Here is a 12,060-nt window from a genome sequence, read left to right as displayed (position 1 = left end):
GGGCAAGACTTCGGGTATGGGGCAAGGCATTGGATATAGGGCAGTGTATTGTGTATGGGGCAAGACTTCGGGTATGGGGCAAGGCATTGGATATAGGGCAATGTATTGTGTATGGGGCAAGGCATTGGATATAGGGCAGTGTATTGTGTATGGGGCAAGGCTTCGGGTATGGGGCAAGGCATTGGATATAGGGCAGTGTATTGTGTATGGGGCAAGACTTCGGGTATGGGGCAAGGCATTGGATATAGGGCAGTTTATTGTGTATGGGGCAAGACTTCGGGTATGGGACAAGGCATTGGATATAGGGCAATGTATTGTGTATGGGGCAAGGCATTGGATATAGGGCAATGCATTGTGAATGGGGCAAGGCATCGGGTATAGGGCAATGCATTGTGTATGGGGCAAGGCATCGGATATAGGGCAATGCATTGTGTATGTGGCAAGGCATCGGATATAGGGCAATGCATTGTCAATGGGGCAAGGCATTGGATGTAAGGCTATGTATCGGGTATGGAGCAAGGCATCGGGTATCGTGCTATTCTGTACTCTCTAGCCATTTAAGCCTCGACCATCAAAAAAAAGGTGCGCTGTTTCTGCTTGGGCGCCACAGAGATGCCAGACTATCTATGTATTCTATGACATGATCGTAAAAAGAAAATAATAACTAGACCTAATTCATAAATGGATTACTGATGCCAACTAAAACGTTTATAAACTAAAAACTATTAATAGAAAACCGTTGTATGGGATTTGAGATGTAAGTGTGTATTTAAAGAGCAGCAGAAGACTCTACTAAGATTACATCAATGAACTCAGGCCAAGATACTAAGAACTGCTCCACCCGTTAGTGTCCTGGTCATGGTAAAATAACTCTGCTCCGGGGCGTAGTTCCTTTTAGCTCCCTTTACAACGACGGCCTCTACCTTACGTAGTGCCACATTAACCGTTACATCCACTGGGTGGTGCAGGATTGAGATGTGCCCGCGTGACTAACGCTATATGTATGATCCTGAAGATTATGTTTTCTTTTGAAAGTTTTCATTTTGTTTTTAGTGGAATTTCAAATATTTTTTTTTTGACAACTATACCCGTCTGTCTGTCAGGTAAAAACTTTGGACACGTTATTTCTCCCACACCCATTCTCGGATCAAGCTGAAACTCTGCACAATTATTCATTGGCATAGACAAGACACGAATCAATAAAAAGATTAACCAGCACTGGTTAATTAATTAATTACCAATTTAAAAATGAGTCCATAATTTACTGGTAATTAATTAATTTGTTTGATACCAATAAGGGAAATTAATCCTTTAGTATTCACAGATACGACTAAATATGTAGGGTTTCGTCGCCTTAGATAATTAATACGCTATTTCTCTCCCATCCTCAGATCAAGTTGAAACATTAACCAATTAGTCAATGAAATATTGTTAACGAATTTTTTGTTTGATATCGAATAAGGGAAATAAATTCTACATTATTTAGTGGTATAGTTGTAAAATCGGAGCTTTTCCCCTTAGTTAAGCTTTTTTTTTTTTTTCAAATGATTTTTTACATTTTGCTTGTACATTTTATTTTTAAACAATCGTCCTTTGTCTCTTTAACTTTTTCTCTCCGTAATTATTTACCACATTCTGGTGGAATCAACGCTGGTATCGTCAGTTCGGAGAGAAAGAGTTAACTCCCCCCAAATTTGGGGAATATTTGCCAGTATTTTAAATTATGCCGTTGACAACGAAATTTAGTTCAATTTTATTTCACATTTGCGCCCCCTCTCTCTTGGTCCCCCTGCTCCGCCCTAACATTTCGTACCCTTCACTGTTTGCACCCCCCCCCCCGCTCCGTCTTCTCCCCTGCTAGCACTAATTTCAATCTGCTGTAAAGAAAGACAAACATATTTGTTGTGCCTGTCAGAGTTGTCCTCTCTACAGGTAGTGGCGCGCTGAGAGGTAAAATCTACGGGTCACTGGAGCTGGGGGGGGGGAGAGACATTCTCCTTCTGGCTCCTCCCGACCCAGTTCTTTAGAGCGATCCTCCTCCCCACCTCCCCCCAGCGCTCAGGGAATGTCTCCTCTCAGTGCGTGCGCGCGTGTCCCATACCAATGGATAAGTTTATCACCCCCAAATACCATCTACGCACTCAACAGAAATAACAGCGTAACAATCAGATAGTAAGTGTGTGATATCAAAATGTAGAGATCCAGAACTACTCACAAGTGACCTAAATCTAGGATGTAGTCGAGGACTCACCGTGTCTTCTTAGAACCTTGAAGACAGATCTAGCCTTCCTGGGGCTACTGTTGTTATTGGACATTTTTATTGTTGTTTGAATAATCCTAGATCGAGTGATTTAAAAAAAAACAAAAAAACAGTAGTTTGTAGGACATGCGTGTAACTATGTTACATCAGTGATTCTCAGCCCGCGAGATTCTGGTTATGCAGACGTAGTCCAAGACATACCAGTGTAAAGTTGTGCTCTTGTGTCAGTCAGTGCGGGGAATGGGACGCCTACGCTTTGAGTGATTCTTCGGTTGTTATTGTTAAAGTATCGCCTGGACTGCTCGTAGGAATGAAGGCGTGCCGACACTGGGAAACAGTAGAACCAGTGACACGGACTAATCTAGATCTTGTGATGACAGTAGAACAATGGTACAGGATACAGCGCAATTTAACTTTATTCAAAATATTTTCAACACAAAGTTGACCAGGAAACAAATATTTTCACCGGAGAAATGTTTACTTTGTGCATTAAGCATACGTCATTGGAATAAGACGAACTCGTTGTTTTTTTTCCCTTTCGCTTGAAGTTGTCAACAAATGATAGCTTAGCAGACGATATGTTTCATTAGCAGACGATATGATATTGTTTCATTAGCAGACGATATATGATGTTGTTTTATTAGCAGACGATATGATATTGTTTCATTAGCAGACGATATATGATGTTGTTTCGTTAGCAGACGATATGATGTTTCATTAGCAGACGATACGATGTTTCATTAGCAGACGATATGATGTTTCATTAGCAGACGACGTTGTGTTGTTTCATTATTTACTTGGTAATTGATGGTGTTGTCTTGAGTTGGTAGGTAATTCCACGTGTTGTGTGCAGGCAGACGATAAAAGAGGATTTTAAACCGGACACACTCTCTTTTTTTTTCGGTGTGTGTCTTCTAACTACAGAGATGGATGTTAGCTCTGTATTCAGATAAGGAACTAACGCGCGGATTTCAGAAGAAAAAAAAGTTAATCTTTCTGGACTTGGTGTTTTTTTTTTTTGAGTTTGGATTAAACAAACAAAAAAAAACTGTGTGTTAGTTTCAGACTATTTCATGCAGAAAGCTCATTCACATTTTCTTGGGATTAATGATCGCCCATCTTTGACCGATGAAAAGTTTTCTTTTGGATTAAATTTGTGCTGGACAATTGAATAAAGGTTGACCGGTGTTTGATTCTCTTCTGAAGACGTGGTGGATATGCTTTGACCCGTGGTCATCATGTTTGTAAACATCGATGTATGCTGACTTTCTTCTGTGGTTTACTCTGGTCGTTTGCTTGGTCTGTCTAGATATTATCACGTGATCTAGTGTTTGACATCAGTTCCAAGCAAACAGTGTGATGTTTTCAATGTTCAGTGGTCATATCTGCAATGCTAACTCGACCAATGGCTTCCCCACACCAGGCCGCCTGAAGAAAAGCGCCTCCGGTGACTCTGGTGGAAGTTTCGACATGGTAGAGAGCTGTGACACGGAAATGAACCAAAGCGATGACCAGTGTCCACCAATAGATCCAACGCAATCTCAATCGAATGAAGACCAGTGTCCACCAATAGATCCAACGCAATCTCAATCGAATGAAGACCAGTGTCCACCCACACCTAAAACACGATTAAAGGTTTGCGTCCCAGACCCGAGCATGTTGGTCAGAAGCAGTCTGGACTCTGGGGGGAGCTTCGACCTAGAGACCACTGCCCAGGATGACCCTTTCAGCCTTCGACTACAGAGGCCCGAGAAGGAAAGCACTCTACCCACCAGAGATGACGGGCTCTCCTCTCTCAGCGATAAAAAGTTTCTCACGTTCTCTAAAAAGAGCTCACCCTGTCTTATCTATAGATCAAACACGGACGTGTCGGCCATCTTTTCCAAGATCGCCAAGGAAAGAAGACAAGGGAAAGAGACAATGAAGCCACTTGAAACAACTGACAGCTCAACCTCCAGGAGCGATTCATGGAACAAAGAGAAGTCTGACAGCGATGTAGGAATTACACATTTAGGGCATGAAAAGCCCGAGGAAATTACACGTGAAGAGACTAGAACAGAAACGAAGTTTAAGCTAATGGAAGGCAGCCATGATAATAGGGATGGTACGTACTTACCAGGTCAAAAATGTGAAGATTCTGATACAAGGATTCCAGGAGTAGACTACTTACAAGTTGTTGATGGCAATCGTGTAGACTTGGTCAGTGATAAGTATTTGCAGCGTAATGAACAAAGGGACATGACTTCATGCATGCCCTTAGATTGTTCGGATTTACAACAGGGGCAAATAAAAAGTGGCGCCGGGGATAAGGATGTAAACAAAACTTACTTAGAGAAATGTGTTCAGAAAGAAGATGCATGTGATAACGCTACAGAAGAGGTGACTTTCATTCCGCGTGTCGATGAGGAGGGGGGTAGATGGGCTAGAAGCTTGGAGGAGATGGAACTCCAGGATGATTGCAAAGACTCTAGTAGAAGCGGTAATGGTGAAGAAGAAGATGTTGACACACGTGAGCGAACATCAAACGAGGAACAAGTTTGTAAGCATGCAGAAGATGTTTCCCACCAGTATGGACATCTCTGGGCGATTCCCTCTGAGCGAAGAGGCCGCAGCGCCAGCGATGTGTTGCCCTCGTATCGAGTAAAGTGCGCTTTGGACAGCGGCTTGATCCCAACCCTGTTTCCATTGCAGACAATCAGTCCTACTCTTGATGTCTCGACAATTGAAAACGCTTTGGGGCAAAATGATATGAGCCCAACGAATACTGAAACTCAACCCATCTCAGACTGTGACCATCTTGAAGGTTATGTAGACGTCATCGAGATTAGTCAGGACGATCCGGAGCATTGTGTTGACATTCCTAGTCATATGCAACTCCCAATTCTCTGTGGTTTGTCGCAATCTTATAGCAATGATAGTTTTTTACCTAGCTGTCAATCCCTGGACGCTAGAAGAACCAGTGTTGATTCTCTTGAAGACAAAAATGGTTTTGATTCAATGATCGACTCTAACATAGCCAGTCGCATGAATGATTCTATCAGCAGCATTAGCTGCGACATTGACGACTGCCACTGGTCCAAGCTCGACGCTGCGCACAGGCTCGGAGATCAATCTCCATCAAGCTCAAAGGATTATTTTTCGTGCGCAAGCAGTTTCAGTGTCGGCCGAAGCAGCCTTGACCTTGCGGAGTTTTCTTTGGCGCACAGCTTCACCAGTGACTCGGAGGTAGCCGTTGAGAATGACACATTGAGCCCAGAGAGCGGAGTGTCACACAGCCCTGTGAGAGTGAAGAGAGACTTCGGAGCGTGGAGGCTGCTGAGCTCGTTTGAAGAAGGTTTCGACATAAAACAGCTTAGCCCAGAGTCGTTATCACTTGATGCATCATCTTTGGAAGATAGAATGTTTAATCCGCCTGTGCCGAGTGCTAGCCTCACAAAGTCAACAGAATTCAACGATTCTAGCCTAGAACTTATTGAGACTAGAGAACGGTCTTACAGCGAGAGTAAGCCTTCTCCAGATACTTTACAGAGACACATACCATTTATGACTAATGCTTCTTTATCGGATATATACACCAACCCTGCTGATTTGAAGGCATCGTCCGTCTCCAATATACCATCAACTATTTCAAGGTCATTTAAGCTGAACCTGGTTCAAACTACTGCTCCACTTGTTAGTGGCAGCTCGGGCTCACCAAGTCCGGTCGTGCCGAATGTTAAAGTCGGTTCTAGGGGTACCAAATGGAAGGGTTTAAAAACTGCGATCCTTCGAATCTCTAGTCCGGGAAAAAATTTTCAGCTGTCGAATTTGTTCAACTCCTCCAAGTGTTCGTACAACTTGGCCCAGGCTGCACCGAGAGCCCAAGACACTACCTCGCCGGCTCAAACTGCAGCCAGTGCCATGGACACTACCTCACCTGATCAAGCTGCAGCCAAAGCCATAGACACTACCTCACCTAATCAAGCTGCACCTAGAACTCTAGACACTACCCCACCGTCCAAGGAGCGAAGGCGTAAAAAATCTCACCAGCCCACCATCTCCTCATCCCCCGCTACGCCCTCGACACCTCCGATGACGTACAAAGTCCAGGCAGATCCCCCATCGGAGAGCCCGGCCCACTTCCTGGTCAAGCGTGTTAGATCGCTGTCTGTGGACAACATCCTCAGCGCCCCCTACGGCGGCCACTTCACTTCTGGTGGCCCCGTCACCCCGGACACATACCCCTCTCTGGGGGATATTACAAGACTGAGCAAAGTTTACTACGGAGATCGAGCCTACATTTGCTACAGAGGTGCCCTTATACCCCTGGAGGCCATGTAAGCAGAGTGTTTTTAATTACAAACTTGATTTCATCACATTCAGTTAACATTGATCATTAGCATTGAAGTTTAGTCCACTGTTTTACATTACTATCACTTAGCATTGGCTCCTAAATGTGAATAAAATATGTGGCTAAGTGCAAAAAGTATGTTGCATTCAACTTCACATGTCCCTTAGTCTGTTGGACCCATGGGGCACCACACTTGATCTGTCTAACGTCTTTCTCCATTTTTCCTTGTCTTTTGCTGCTCTTCCATAGGCCCGTCCATTCCATAATGCTGTTCTCCTATCGCTGCCTCTGTCTGCCTCTTCTTCTTTTCCCTTGTTCTGTTCCCTGTAGGAAAGTCTTAGAGGATTTCATTCTATGGCCTTACAGTCTTCACTTTCGTTTTGTCTGAACAGTGGTCAGAATGTTATCACGGGCCCAGGGGCGTAGTGGGCAAAACGTGCTCCCGGGGCAAGTTACTTTATTGGCGCCCTCCCCCCCCCCATTTCCCATGAACATCACATAGAAATATAGCCCTTTGGCCACCCCTCGCTACGCCTCTGCATGGGCCTCGCTATCCTGATTCAATTTCGGATTTTCGCGTTTCTTTTTCTATGCTAAGAATCCTTCAGTTCGCAAACAGCGCAGATAGAATGGCAGCACAATTTTTATTAAAGAGAAAATGGCGAATTATAACAACATAAGCTAAGTACCCTTTACAGTTTGGTGGACTCGTGGCTTTTAGAAATCACCTGGATTCGAACTCGATACCCCACGGCTAGGAATCCGAGCGCTTGAGACACGCAAGACATGACCGAATCTAGAATGAATCTTTACGAAAGCTGAGCTTGTTATATATAGTATTGATAGAGTATTTATAAAGTACTTGCCAAATATTACCCGCGGCCTGCGGGCCTCAGTTGGGGTATTACTGATTTAGTGGATTGGATTTAGACCTTTGTGAAACATGGCGAATGTTCCCTTCACATTTTTATTTTGCCACAAAAATAAAAGTATGAAAAGTATGAAAACGGGTTTACCCGTTTAGCCCACATATTCATTTCATCAAATACATAGACATAAAATATAAATATTCTGAAAACGATTTGTTAGATAGTTTCACAATGTAATAGAGATAGATTTAGGTATTTTCTTGTATTTTTAGGGCCTTCCGGTCGTGGGGGAGGGGGGCATTAAACATACCCTACGGTCTCCGCTATGAACTAAGGAACATTTATGCCAAGTTTTATCAAGATTGGTCTAACTATTTGGATTTCCATGCGGGACATAACTACATTCATACGCCTTGCTTTCTGCTTTTGCTTTATATATTAGATTTATTTAGTATTTTTAGATAGCATACAATGTGGACGTTTATCTTTGTGATGCAGTGTCTTTCTATTATTGGATAGGGCTCATTCTCTCCCACTGTTTATAACAACAGCAACGAAAAAGGTCTTCTAAGCAACATTCTTGGCCGTGCTTCAGGTCATGACCTATCTGTTTTGTAAAAACCTCATTTCTGGACGTAATGGCCTGTAACAGAATCGGCACACATGGATTTGCACGAGGCGGACATCTAAATCATTTTTCTTTAGATGTTGTGTCATATTTTATGAGCGAGGGAGAATTTTATGTCGGGATGATGTGACTGTTGGCATGGAATTGGGGGGGGGGGGGGAGAAATCGTCTGACTTCTGGAGTTCAATGTCAATACAGTTTTTTTGTAAGTCATTCATGCATGTCTGCGATTCTCTCTCTCTCCCCACTCCCATCTCCCACACGCCTCGTTTCATTGAGCTATCAACATCACGGGTGTGAAAAAAAAAAGGGGGGGGGGGGCGGCGGGTCAGGAGGGTACGCACTGAACCTGATACAAAAAATGTGAACAGAAGCTTCAGTAGTTTTCTGAGCCTGTACATCAGTAAACCAAGGCTGGGTGTGAATAGACGTGCAAACCAGGACTGAGTGTGAATAGACGTGCAAACCAAGACTGAGTGTGAATATGCGAATAGACGTGACCCTATCCTAAACACAAAACTTGTCATAGTTTATCTGAAACGTTGGCTTTCTTATGTTTGTTGGTCGCCTTCATTGGTTCATCTCGTAGAGCACTTTAGAGCCCTATTATGGAGAGGCGTTCCCACCCACGCAGGTTACGGTTTTGCAATATAACTCACAAATAATGTAAAACATTAGAACGACGAGTTCTGATGCTGTGGTAGCTTCGATGTTCAAATCTCGAACAGTGGTAACGCCCATGCTCAAAGTTTGACCAGTGGTGACACTTGTGTTCAAATTTTACATTGCGGCGAGACCTGTGTTCAAAACTTGGCGCAGTTTCGTCGAGCAACGAAACAAATTTGGTTTCAATGAAGTCAGTAAAAGTCATTGCAAGAAGTCGTGTCCTTGGTTGCAATCCGCTTCGGTAATCAATATGTCCTAGACCAGATCTCCTGAAGGACGCCTGGGGGATGGCAGGGTTTGAACTGGGGACCATTGTAACGGCAGTCCGAAGCGCAAGCCACACAGCCAGCTTTACTTACACGCCTGTACAGTTTGTTGCCCGCTTCTGGCGCCCAGTCGGGTGCTGTTGACCATACGCCTGTGTATTACTAACGCGATGGGCTTTATCATATTAGATCGAGGCTCTAGATCTAGGCGCTGTGAAAAATGTTTTTCGTTTCATTGTGAACTTAATGCAAAGTTATCGATGAAAGAGACTTTATACTTCATGGTCAACTGAATTGAAATCTTGAGGGACATTCCCTTTTTTTAAAAATAATATTTGTATTTCTCAAATACTGTAATATAGACAAAGAAGAAAGAGCAATATGGTGAGACGTGGAGGCGATATATTCAGCTTAAAGAATAACGTACGAAAAATAGAAAAGGAAAGTTTGGGAGGCTAGAATGAATGACGAAATTAAGTTACGATCGGAAAACATTTGACGAATATACCTAGAATTACCCAGACGTGTCTGCATGTTATAGGTCACGAGATGAATTGAAGTCACGTGTTATTGTTGATATATTGCCGAGATGGAGTCAAGCAAAGACTAAAACCTTTGCCTTGCGTCTCAATGGGTTTGTGATGGAGAAGGAAGATAACTGTGTATTTACTTTTGATGTCACTTAAGGGGAAATAACCCAAATACTTGGGATGAGGAACAACTAACTGTAGGGGAAGAGGAAGCAGTTTGCGTCAGTAAACTTGTAAAATCCTGTCTTTGCGCTGGAGGGAAATTTAGTACCGATTAAATCAACCAGCTGTCAATTAGAGTGGTTCTCCCCTTTCCTATCCCCATGTGTCTGGAGTCAATCTTGATCTGTGCAGACGTCAAGGAGTTTCTTCTTATTGACAAAAATAAATATTAAGGATGTACATTTAAAATATAGATGCACACATGTACTCTGCTAGTTTCTTTAAAATACTCTACTGCTTTTGTCACTTTATCCTCTGCTGTTCCATGTTTTTGTCACTTCTCTGCTGTTCCATGTTTTTGTGTCACTTCTCTGCTGTTCCATGTCTTTGTCACTTCTCTTCTGTTCCATGTCTTTGTCACTTCTCTTCTGTTCCATGTCGTTGTCACTTCTCTTCTGTTCCATGTCTTTGTCACTTCTCTGTTTTTTTTCATGTTTTTGTCACTTCTCTGCTTCTCCACGTTTTTGTCACTTCTCTGTCTTCTCTGTTGTTTTATGTTTTTGTCCTACCTCTATTTTTGAACCTATCCTGTTCCTATCCTGTCATCAACTTCTGCTGTTCCAAACCTACCATCACACCTCTGCAGTTTTATACCTACCATCACACCTCTGCAGTTTTATACCTACCATCACACCTCTGCAGTTTTATTCCTACCATCTCACCTCTGCAGTTTTATACCTACCATCACACCTCTGCAGTTTTATACCTACCATCACACCTCTGCAGTTTTATACCTACCATCACACCTCTGCAGTTTTATACCTACCATCACACATCTGCAGTTTTATACCTACCATCACACCTCTGCAGTTTTATACCTACCATCACACCTCTGCAGTTTTATACCTACCATTACACCTAGGCCTCTGCATGTCATTTGTCATATATCCGGAAATTTAGAAAAACTCTTGATTGCATTTTTTCTCCTTTCATTAACATAACAAAATGTTGATGTTCCAAAAGTGAAGATTTCTTTGACATGTTTTTCTAGGTCAACCAATTACCTTCCCTGTCCTTTAAAAACATTGTTTTCTACTACACAAGCATATTGGGGGGTCAGAGTTCAGAAGAATAATATCAGAAATTCTTTGGATCAGATTGCACTTTGATATTCTCTTTTACTTGACCTCATTAAAAACAGTATTTTTATATTCATTGTCAGACTTACGTTTGTCTCCCTGGGAAGTTCTGGCAGGCTTAACAAAAATATTCTTCCCAAACAGCAACTTTCTTTATACTCCATTGTATTTATTTTCTCTACATCTTGGTGCATACCTTGCCAGTTTTACTTTGTCTGACCCAGTGGGCTTTTTTTTTGGTCTTTATCTCTTTTTTCCCCCATTATTTGTGAACTACATTAGAACCTTTTGGTGTCAGAAGTGGGGGTGAATTGCATTTTTTTTTTTTAATTGACAGTATTTTGACTGCATTGTTTTTCTCGAACATTAGGTAATTAAACTGTGACATTTGTGGAATAGCTTGCTTGTCACAGTCAGTTCCCCTTGGACTTTGTTCATTGTCACTAGTTTTTGTGTTTTTCCTGTAAACATCATCTGTATTAATAATAATTTTTTTTTTTCTTGCAGTGTAATAGACTGTTTAATAGGATTAGATCTTTTAATCATAAAGTATAGTAATATGATTCAAATATTAGAACTGATTGTTAAAATTTGTGTCAAATATGACTGAATATTATTTTGATATTTGTCAAAAATTATATAAATTTTTAAATATTTGTCGTATTTTTCAGATTTGATGCTCAGAAAGTAGAAAAGAACAAATTTTATTCTCATGATGGGAATACTGTAAGGGAGGTAAAGAAGGCTCAACAGTTTGGACTGTCCTTACAAGAGTAAGTACCCTTTGTTCACATGATTAATGGATATTTGTAGTATATTTTCAGAATATCTCTGGATGTAAATAATTTTTACTTAAAAAAAAACAATGCTCTAATTTTGAAATTCATTTTCTGTTTTCAAATATTTTTATTTTTTTTATAGTTTAAAGAAAAATACAGGAAAGATAATTCCAGCCCCTGTGGAAGATACTATTGAGTTTTTGAAATCATCAGCAGGTATTGAATTTTTTGTGTTTTAATTTCATTAATCAATGGATTTCTTGCTAGCTGTGCAAGGATTCCTTTCAATATGTTACTGGCCATTTCCTGTTTTTTGAACTGTAGTAAATTAAACAATTTTAATTCTGTCTTTAACGGTTTGTAGCCTAAAAACCTATTTTTTTTAGCAGATCTTACCATCTTGCTGATTCTATATCATATTAAGTAAAAGA

The 12,060-nt window shown here is 41.5% G+C and overlaps 1 protein-coding gene across 8 annotated transcripts in view; it reads left to right on the top strand.

Annotated features, from left to right (window-relative positions):
* Positions 1-12,060, top strand: part of LOC106063598 (rho GTPase-activating protein 1-like) — a 65,499-nt gene that overhangs the window by 43,507 nt on the left and 9,932 nt on the right. For 6 of the 8 annotated variants that reach the window (XM_056031791.1, XM_056031788.1, XM_056031790.1 and 3 more), the window contains 2 exons: positions 11,522-11,623; positions 11,772-11,845. In XM_056031791.1, coding sequence (XP_055887766.1) covers positions 11,522-11,623; positions 11,772-11,845 — 176 coding nt within the window. Of the gene's footprint in view, positions 1-2,924; positions 6,577-11,521; positions 11,624-11,771; positions 11,846-12,060 lie in introns of those variants that run through there. The other 2 variants (XR_008778341.1, XM_056031786.1) reach the window with 1 other exon arrangement.

Source organism: Biomphalaria glabrata, chromosome 6 (assembly GCF_947242115.1).
Source record: "Biomphalaria glabrata chromosome 6, xgBioGlab47.1, whole genome shotgun sequence".
Lineage (NCBI taxonomy): Eukaryota > Metazoa > Mollusca > Gastropoda > Planorbidae > Biomphalaria > Biomphalaria glabrata.
Note: the sequence above shows the minus strand (reverse complement) of the source record. Positions and strands in the feature narration are given on the sequence as shown.